This window comes from Bos taurus, chromosome X, assembly GCF_002263795.3.
Source record: "Bos taurus isolate L1 Dominette 01449 registration number 42190680 breed Hereford chromosome X, ARS-UCD2.0, whole genome shotgun sequence".
Classification (NCBI taxonomy): Eukaryota; Metazoa; Chordata; class Mammalia; order Artiodactyla; family Bovidae; genus Bos; species Bos taurus.
Window position 1 is genome coordinate 90,845,349 of NC_037357.1, and position 10,688 is coordinate 90,856,036.

Genomic DNA, 10,688 nt, shown 5'->3' on the forward strand with positions numbered 1-10,688 from the left:
TATTATTTTACTATTATTGTTATTAGGAAGGCGGTAAGTGAAATATAATTGAAAGTGTGGGCTTCCGGGACTTCCCTGGTGGTCCAGTGGCTAGGACTCTATCCTTCTACTGCAGGGGGTGCAGATTCAACCCCTGGTCAGAGAACTAAAATTCCACATGCCACAAGGTACAGCCAAAAAAACCCCAAAAAAGTGTGGGCTACAATGCCCAGGTTCATAGCCCAGTTCCACCAGTTAATAAACTTAGGCAGGGACCTCCCTGGTAGTCCCATGGTTAAGAATTCACCTGCCAATGCAGGGGACAGAGGTTCGATCCCTGGTCCAGAAGATCCCACATGCTGCAGAGCAACTAAGCCCATGTTCCACAACTACTGAGCCAGCATTCTGGAGCCCAAGAGCCACAACTATTGAAGCCCGTGGGCCCTAGAGCCTGTGCGCCTCAAAAAGAGAAGCCACTGCAATGAGAAGCCTGAGCACTGCAACTAGAGAAAGCCTGCAAGCAGCAACTAAGAACCAGGACAGCCAAAAACAAAACAGACAAATAAATAAATCTTTTAAAAGATGACTGCATATATGTAAAAAACAGTGCCTAGCACACAGTAAGAGCTTGCCTTTTGTTGTTTAGTCGCTGTGTCCAACTCTTTTGAGATCCCATGGACTGTAGCCCGCCAGGCTCCTCTGTCCATGGAATTTCCCAGGCAAGAATACTAGAATGGGTTGCCATTTCCTTCTCCAGGGGAATGTTCCCAGGGACCAAACCTGTGTCTCCTGCATTAGCAGGCAGATTCTTTACCACTGAGCCACCAGGGAAGCCCATGCTAGATGTTAACTATGGTCATTACTGTTAAGACTATCGTTACTTCCTTTTCTCTGGACCATCACCCCTAATCTTGTAAGGCATGCCCACCTCTGTCTCTACTTTCTTCCGTTCTTCCAGATCCAGCCGGTCCTGGTCAGCCTTCTGGTCTCGATTGAACTTCTCCAGCTCCTGGGCCAGGGTAGCTGCTCTCTTGCTGGCTTCTTCTTTCAACCGGTGATATTTCTTCACCTGTGTCAGGGACAGGGATGACCAAATCAGTCCTGTCAGCCTCGCAATCTATTTGCCCATCCCCGCACCCCTCAGAGCTTACCTGATTCTCCTCCAAGGTCAAATCTCTGCCCTGACTCTGACTTTCCTCTTCCATCCGTTCCTCAAACTCCTGCCGAGCTTTCTCCACTGACAGCATCTCCTTTTCCAGCTCATCCATGTCACCTTTACGCTTCTTATAATGCTTCTGAGCATTCTGTAGTGACTTTTTGGCTGCTTCCAACTTCTTGATTTTGTGGGAAGTATTTTCCTTGGCCTTGATGTACTGAGGCCGCTTCTGGTTCAGCTCTGAGTCCTTCTCCCTTTCACCAGAGGGGAGGGGGAACCAATTAGCTCAGTGGGAGAAGGGAAGGTTCCAAGGCATTTTAATCCAAAGGGGGATTAGGCGCTTCCCTTCCAAGCCTCAGGGAAGTGCCTAAAAGAACAGGGCGGATGCCCAACAGATCCTGTGATGGCTTCAGCCTGGCATTCCAGCCACTCTAGAAGGTAAAGCTACCACCCCTGCCTCAACCCTAGCCAGGCCAGACCTCTCGGTAACAACTCCCAAAAGTACCCTGTGTTCACGAAACGGTTCCCCATCTGATCTAACCTTTTCAAATTTCTGTTCTTTGACCTTCAAGCTCCAGTTTTCCTCTTCTAGGAAGGGACTATCAGTCACAAGTGGCTTCCCATCACATCTTCTTGGCAAAGCCACCACCCTTTTCAAGTTCTCCTTTTCCGAGTTACCTATCTACATGGAGTCTGAGTACTTAAATACTCTATCTGTCTAACATGCAAGTCAAGAAATGTGCCTGATTCTAGCCAAAGCCAAGTCAAGGGGAAGATGCTTCCCACAAGTCGCAGGCTCAGTCCTGCCACTTACTTGATCTCCTTCTCAATCTGCTGTTGTTCCCGCATCATTTTGCCCAGCTCCTTCTTCTTCTCCTTCAGCTCATCCTCTACCTTGTCCATCCGCTTTTTGTCCTTCTCTATCTCCTTGTTCTTAGAGGCCAGTTCTTTGTTGAGCTTCTCAATTTCCACTTCGTTATGATAAAGTTTGAAAAGCTGCAACTGTACCTGAGCTCGCACCACCTCATCCTTCAGGCGCTGGTAGCGGTCAGCCTGTGCAAATAGAGGTGTGGAGGCAGGGGTGCATCAGTGAGGCACTGGCTTCATCCTGGCCTCTCAGATCCCAGAGGCAACCTGGCCACCTACCTCTTCTTTTTCTTGTTTGGCCTCCTTGCGTTCAGCTGCAATGTTTTTTTTGCGATGGTAATTAAACTGTGTGTCCTCTTCAGCTTTTACCATTTCCTTTTTTCGCTTGTCATATTCCTGGGCCAGCTCCCCAGAGCGACTGATCTCTTCAAAAAGAGCTGTCCTCTCTTTGGGGTTCTTCATGGCAATAGATTCCACAGCACCCTAGTAAAGGTCAAAACACTCTCCCCACTTAGACCCTACTCAGTTCAGTTCCCCTACCCACTCCATCATTCAGAAAATGTTCACTGATCCCTTCCCCACACTGGGTGCCACATTTCACCACTGAGCTTTGAAGACATCCCCTGCCTTTTAATGTACATGGGGAACAGAAGAAATAGAAGCAGAGACAACACCATGTATTATGTGCAGTGACAGCAAGAGTACATAAAAAGAACTAAATGAAGCTTGAGGGTAGATGACTGGTAGGAGTATCTATGTGGGAAGGTTTGCCAAAGGCGATAACTGTGTCTGGAAGATGGGGAAAAAACTAAACAAAAAAGTAAGAGAGACGAGGTTATTCCACATAAAGGAAAATTAGTATTGCAAAGTCTGCAGGCCAAAGAAAGCAGGCAAATTTGGGGAACTGTAAAAAGTTTAATTAGGCTGGAATGCAGGGCTAGAAGAATATTGGCAGATGAGGGCAGTGAGGTGAGCAAGAGCCAAAGCAGGGCTGTTTCATGAATGACAGGAGCTGAATTTCATGCTAAGGCAACAGTTCTCAAATTTTAGTGTGCATCATAATAACCTGCAGCTCTTGGAAAAACACAAACTGCTGGGCCTCACCCCACTGTCTCTGCCCTTATCTGTCTGGGGTAGGGCCTGAGAATGTGCAATTCTAACACGTCCCCAGTTGATGCCAATCTAGAGACTACAATTTGAGAACTGCCATCAGAAGGCAATGAGAAATCACTGAAATGTTTTAAGAGGAAGGAATATTTGTGCTCTCATAAGATGAATTTTAGGGGATGAACAGGAGGGGGTCAGACTGGAGTCAGGAAGCCCAGTGAGGAAGCTGCTACATTAGTTCAGAGAGAGATGAGGAAGCCAGAGATGGAGCAAGTCCAGTGGGGATAGGAAAAAAAGTAGATAGCCAACAACTGTTTAAAGTGCCCACGTGAAGAAAAGCCATCACAATAAGAAGCCTGCACACCACACAGGCACAAACACAGTAGGTCCCGCTTGCCCAACAAGAGAAAAGCCCAAACAGCAACAAACACCCAACACAGTAAAAAAAAAAAAAAGCCCACCTGGAAGACGAGGAAGTTACGAGCTTTGATAAGTATGCCCAACTTCTCTAATTCCTCACTGTACTCATGTAGCTGGACCACTTTGTTGTTGATCTTGTACTCGGAGGAACCTCCTACAAGACAATGCATGAGTTAGCCAAGGGTCAGGCCTCCCTTCTACCCCAACAAACTAGTCTAGCCACCCCTGTGGACCCAAGGAGAACCTTCTGGCCAGCCTCACCCACCAACAATGACACGGGCAAACGTGCGGTCCTCAGCACCCTCTTCAGAGTAGACCATGCTGACAAAGGCTCGGTTGGCTGCTGGTTTGCCCACAGGAGCTCCGTGGATCAGGTCCCTTAGGGTCTTTACCCGCAGGTTGCTGGTTTTCTCACCCAACACAAAGCTGATGGCATCCATGAGATTTGACTTACCTAAAGGAGGACATGACAAAGTAGAGGAGGGGAAATAAGGGGAGGGAAAAAGGAATAAAAGAAACACTGAGAACAGAAATGTCCTCTAATCACTCAGTGCTTAGACTGTCAGGAGGACAAAATACTGTTTTGCCCCTGTAAAGACTGGGCCTGACCAAAGCCCTGGATCAAAGGCTTAGAAAAACAGCTCCTTTGAAGTTACTACTTACAATAGCCAAAAACCAGAGCCCCATTTAAGGAAATTATATATTCACAAAATAGATCATTCTACAGCTTTTTTCTTTTTTTTTGGCTTTACTGCAAGGCATGTAGGATTTAAGTTCCCCAACCAGGAATTGAACCCACAATCCCTACATTGGAAGTGCAGGGTCCTAACCACTGGACGGCCAGGGAAGTCCTCTACAAACTCTGATGACATGGGAAGATGCCCACAAACAGGAGAAACAAGCATGATACAAAACTCAACATAGTTTGATCTCAATCAAGTTTAAAAACAAACAAACAAAAACACAGGGGATGAGGGAAGGAGGAAAATGCAGAGCTGTTGCTTGACAAGTATAGTCTTGCAAGATGAAAAGGTTCAGAAGACTGGTTGCACAAAAATGTGAATATATTTCAGTTCAGTTCAGTTCACTCCCTCAGTCGTGTCCAACTCTTTACTACCCCATGAATTGCAGCACACCAGGCCTCCCTGTCCATCACCATCTCCGGGAGTTCACTCAAATTCATGTCCATCGAGTCGGTGATGCCATCCAGCCATCTCATCCGCAATCCCTCCCAGCATCAGAGTCTTTTCCAATGAGTCAACTCTTCGCATGAGGTGGCCAAAGTATTGGAGTTTCAGCTTTAGCATCAGTCCTTCCAATGAACACCCAGGACTGATCTACTTTAGGATGGACTGGTTGGATCTCCTTGCAGTCCAAGGGACTCTCAAGAGTCTTCTCCAACACCACAGTTCAAAAGCATCAATTCTTAGGCGCTCAGCTTTCTTTATAGTCCAACTCTCACATCCATACATGACCACTGGAAAAACCATAGCCTTGACTAGACGGACCTTTGTTGACAAAGTAATATTTCTGCTTTTGAATATACTATCTAGGTTGGTCATAACTTTCCTTCCAAGGAGTAGGCGTCTTTTAATTTCATGGCTGCAGTCACCATCTGCAGTGATTTTGGAGTTCAAAAAAATAAAGTCTGACACTGTTTCCACTGTTTCTCCATCTATTTCCCATGAAGTGATGGCACCAGATGCCATGATCTTAGTTTTCTGAATGTTGAGCTTTAAGCCAAATTTGTCACTCTCCTCTTTCACTTTCATCAAGAGGCTCTTTAGTTCTTCTTCACTTTCTGCCATAAGAGTGGTGTCATCTGCATATCTGAGGTTATTGATATTTCTCCCAGCAATCTTGATTCCAGCTTGTGCTTCTTCCAGCCCAGCGTTTCTCATGATGTACTCTGCATAGAAGTTAAATAAGCAGGGTGACAATATACAGCCTTGATGTACTCCTTTTCCTATTTGGAACCAGTCTGTTGTTCCATGGCCAGTTCTAACTGTTGCTTCCTGACCTGCATATAGGTATCTTAAGAGGCAGGTCAGGTGGTCTGGTATTCCCATCTCTTTCAGAATTTTCCACAGTTTATTGCGAGCCACACAGTCAAAGGCTTTGGCATAGTCAATAAAGCAGAAATAGATGTTTTTCTGGAACTCTCTTGCTTTTTCCATGATCCAGCGGATGTTGGCAATTTGATCTCTGGTTCCTCTGCCTTTTCTAAAACCAGCTTGAACATCTGGAAGTTCACGGTTCACGTACTGCTGAAGCCTGGCTTGGAGAATTTTGGGCATTACTTCTCTAGAATGTGAGATGAGTGCAATAGTGCGGTAGTTTGAGCATTCTTTGGCATTGCCTTTCTTTGGGATTGGAATGAAAACTGAGCTTTCCAGTCCTGTGGCCACTGCTGAGTTTTCCAAATTTGGTGGTATATTGAGTGCAGCACTTTCACAGCATTATCTTTCAGGATTTGAACTAGCTCAACTGGAATTATTTAACACTAGTGAATTGTACACTCAGAAATGGTGAAGATGGTAAATTTTACATTATGTGTATTTTAACATTTTTAAAAAGGCATGTCTTTATAGTGATACATGAAGTACACAGCATCACTATGAATTATCTTTCCAAAAATATTCAACTTGAATCTAAACAGACCATTAGACCTACCCCCCAGTTTATAAGAAATACAGCATCTAGAGAAACATGGTACATGACAGCATGAGGAAACCTTAAGGCAAACACAGAATGTGGAATGTTCTACAAGACAACTAGTTTGGTCTTTTTAAAAAGTCAATGTCTTTTGGAGAGGACCATTCCAGAATATAAGGGATTACTGAGCTTCCCTTGTGGCAGAGTTGGTAAAGAATCTGCCTGCAATGCAGGAGACCTGGGTTTGATCCCTGGGTCGGGAAGATCCCTTGGAAAAGGGAATGGCAATCTAGTCCAGTATTCTTGCCTGAAAAGTCTATGGACAGAGGAGCCTGGCAGGCTACAGTCCATGGGGTCACAAAGAGTTAGACACGACTGAGCAACTACCATTTAGCTGACTTTCCTTTCCCTCACCTGGAAAATCTTAAAAACATGACTCAATGGGTAAGCACATAGTTCTCTGTGGGAGTGGCAGTAGCACAGGTGTGACAGGTACGGGTTGTGATCCTGGCTCTGAGAATTAAGTGTGCAGGTGATCACAATCTGTTGTGCCTCAGTATTCTCATCTATAAAACAAAGATAACAGTACCTCCCTCCTAGGGTCACTGTGAGAATTTAAATGTAAGATGTCCGAATAAGTAAAGTACTGATAATTGTCACATAGTGGGGGCTCAACAAATGGCAATCCTATTCTATCCAAACCAGGTCTGGACTCTTAGCTTGGTTTCCCTCATCACAGCAGGACTAGCACAACATGCAGATGAGGAGTCAGTCTTTTAGGCAACCCATTTCCAACCTTTGGGCTTCTCCCATGCTCTCCAAGGATGACAAGAACATCACACAATCAAAGGCCTCCCCACCTGCAACCATTCAATATTGTAAACATTTTTATAACATGCATTATGATATGAACAATGATAAAATGTTTCAAGGAATGTCTTCTTTGGGGAACTCCACAGGCCAGTGATGAAGATATCAAAATACATACCATGAATTCAAGACAGAATAAAAGTTAACAGGTACCAGGTGTCTAGAGCAGAAATTCACTGAAGGGAATCAAAGCAAGTCTTGTGAGTTGCACACTAAAGAACAGGTAAGGGAGGGGCAGTCAGACCAAGGGGTTTTTTTGGAACACTTGCACATACAAATTTACCCATGTTGAAGGGACTGAATGCCAAAACGTGCATCCTGGCTCTTTCCACGGGGGCCACCAAACAAAACCATAAAAAACTGCAATGGAACCCCAAGCATTAGCCATCTAAGAAGATGGGGGGAAGTGGAGTCGTTTTGCCTCTCCTCCCAGGTGACACTTGGTAATGTCTGAAGACATTTTTGATTGTCATACCTGAGTCATGGGGGGTGGTGCTACTGTCACCTAGTGGGTAAAAGCTAAGGAAGCCACTAAATATCCTACAGTGCATAGGATGGACTCCAGAGCAAAGAATTATCTCACTGGAAATGTCAATAGTGCTGCTATAGAGAAACCCTGCTTAATTGAGAGAGAAATCTAGGCAAGTCTCCAGGGAAGGTCATCAGTTAGAGCTACTTTAGCAAGGGAAATCCCTCAGGCTAGGAAGTGATTTAGCTAGAACACTTCTGAGGTGGAGGAACACAGCAGGATTCCAAATAGATAGCTAATGCAGCAGCAGCGGGCAGACAGGTGGAATCCTTGGTATATAATTTAGACAGGGAATTTAGATATGAAATAGAGACTTTACCTGACTACCCTTTCTTCCTTTTCCTTTTCCCCCCAGTTTTAACAAGATATAACAGATGAGCTATTTCAAATCCTAAAAGATGACGCTGTTAAAGTGCTGCACTCAATATGCCAGCAAATTTGTAAAACTCAGCAGGGGCCACAGGACCAGAAAAGGTCAGCTTTCATTCCAATCCCAAGGAAAGGCAATGCCAAAGAATGTTCAAACTACTGCACAATTGCACTCATCTCACATTCTAGAGAAGTAATGCTCAAAATTCTCCAAGCTAGGCTTCAACAGTACGTGAACCGAGAACTTCCAGATGTTCAAGCTGGATTTAGAAAAGGCCAAAGGAACCAGAGATCAAATTGCCAACATCTGTTGGATCATAGAAAAAGCAAGAGACTTTCAGAAAAATATCTACTTCTGCTTCACTGACTATGCCAAAGCCTTTGACTGTGTGAATCACAACAAACTGTGGAAAATTCTTCAAGAGATAGGAATACCAGACCACCTTATCTGCCTCCTGAGAAATCTGTATGCAGGTCAAGAAGCAACAGAACCGGAAAGGGAACAACGGACTGGTTCCAAATTGGGAAAGGAGTATGTCAAGGCTGTATATTGTCACCATGCTTATTCAACTTATATGCAGAGTACACCATGTGAAATACTGGGCTTGATGAAGCACAAGCTAGAATCAAGATTGCTGGGAGACATATCAATAACCTTAGATACACAGATGACACCACCTTTATGGAAGAAAACAAAGAACTAAAGAGCCTCTTGATGAAAGTGAAAGAGAAAAGTAGAAAAAGTTGGCTTACTCAACATTCAAAAAACGAAGATCATGGCATCTGGTCCCATCATTTCATGGCAAATAGATGGGGAAACAATGGAAACAGCGACAGACTTTATTTTGGGGGGCTCCAAAATCACCGCAGATGGTGACTGCAGCATGAAATTAAAACACGCTTGCTCCTTGGAAGTAAAGCTATGACCAACCTAGACAGCATATTAAAAAGTAGAGACATTTGCTGACTTGTAGTCAAAGCTATGTTTTCTGTTAGTAGTGTATGGATGTGAGAATTGGACCATAAAGAAAGCTGAGCACTGAAGAATTGATGATGCTTTTCAACTGTAATGTTGGAGAAGACTCTTGAGAGTCCCTTGGACTGCAAGGAGATCAAACCAGTCAATCCTAAAGGAGATCAGTCCTGAATATTCACTGGAAGTATTGGAGTTTGAGCTGATGCTCAAACTCCAATACTTTGGCCACCTGATGCGAAGAACTGACTCACTGGAAAAGACCCTGATGCTGGGAAAGACTGAAGGCAGGAGAAGGGGACAACACAAGATGAGATGGTTGGATGGCATCACCGACTTGATGGACATGAGTTTGAGCAAGCTCAGGGAGTTGGTGATGGACAGGTAAGCCTGGCGTGCTGCAGTCCATGGGGTTGCAAAGAGTCAACAGCGACTGAGCTGAACTGACATACAACACTGTATTAGTTTCATGTGTACAATATGATTCCTTATTTGTATATATTGCAAAATGGCTGGCCCAGTAAGTTAACATCCATCACCTCACAGTTAATATTTTTTGTGATTTTTAAGATCTACTCTTAGCAATTTTGAAATATACAATACAGTATTGTTAATGTAACTGTATTAAATGACCACTCTTCCTAGAGGCATCCGAGTCACTTATCACATCATCACTTTATTACATCCATCTAATTTCCTGCACAGCACTTATTACAGCCAAAAAATAACTTATTTTCTCCTTTATTATCGTCTTTCCCCTCGAAATATAAGTTCTCTGAAAGCGTGGCTTATTCTATTCTCCGCTGTTTCCACAGCACCTTGATTGAACAAATCCTTATAAAGCAGTAAACATTCAATAAATTTGACAAGCTAAAGACTTCTGACTTTCGACGGTTTCAGGTGTAGGAAAGGGGCTAATTCGAGGCATCTCCACTTCTCAGTTGAGGATGGGGGGGTTCAAGACCCCAAGCACTACCGAGACTGGAGCACGGAGTTCAAAATTCAAAAGTGCCGCCTCCAGAGAAGAGTTTTTAAAAGAAAAAAAAAAAGGAATTGGAGTGTACCCACGCGAGGCGGGAGGAGGCGCTGGGATGAAGCAAAAGTATACCATTTGGCCCAGACGCCAGGAAAGGGCCACGAGCGGTCCCACATCTTCCCGGTGGTTAAAACAATGTGCCGGACGCAGCTGCGCCGGCGAGGAATTGCGTGGCCCGCGACTGGAAGCCTGCTCCGGACGCGCCACTTCTGTAGGCAAGGGGCAGTGGGCGGGGTAACGTACATCTCGGCCCGTACCACTCAGGCCGGGACGGGGGTCACGCAATGAGCGGGCAATTGACACCTGGGGAAGAGGTTCGAATCAGAGCACCCGAGCGGGAAAAGCGGGTCCGGATCGAACCTCTTAGAAGGGCAAGCAACCTCCTAGGGTTCGCGACATTTCAGGTTGCAAAGGCTGGGTTGTACTACTCTGCTGCAGATAGGGGGTCCAGGCTGGGACGTGAGCAGGGCCGCAGCCAGGCTTATCTCACCAGAGCCATTGGGTCCAATGATGGCGGTGAATCTCTGAAATGGTCCGATAATCTGCCGACCCTTGTACGATTTAAAGTTCTCGATCTCAATCAGCTTCAGGAACCCCATGACTGCGGCAGCGCCGCCGGCGCTAAGAAAGGCCGCGCCGTTCGCCCGCCAACTGGGATAGCCCGCGCGGGAAACACCGCAGTGCAGGCCGGGCGGACAGCAAACCTCGCGAGAATAAGTCCAGGCCT

General features: G+C 45.3%; 1 protein-coding gene across 3 annotated transcripts in view; it reads right to left on the minus strand.

Moving 5' to 3' along the window:
* The window catches only part of SMC1A (structural maintenance of chromosomes 1A), a 47,337-nt gene extending 36,711 nt beyond the window's left edge, over positions 1-10,626 (minus strand). For 2 of the 3 annotated variants that reach the window (XM_059883288.1, XM_024987772.2), the window contains exons 1-7: positions 10,452-10,626; positions 3,795-3,983; positions 3,571-3,683; positions 2,282-2,485; positions 1,950-2,188; positions 1,131-1,389; positions 908-1,048 (exon numbers count right to left, since the gene is read on the minus strand). In XM_059883288.1, coding sequence (XP_059739271.1) covers positions 908-1,048; positions 1,131-1,389; positions 1,950-2,188; positions 2,282-2,485; positions 3,571-3,683; positions 3,795-3,983; positions 10,452-10,560 — 1,254 coding nt within the window. In that variant the 5' untranslated portion in view covers positions 10,561-10,626. 3 annotated transcript variants of the gene reach the window in all.
* Between the last annotated feature and the right edge of the window lie 62 nt (positions 10,627-10,688).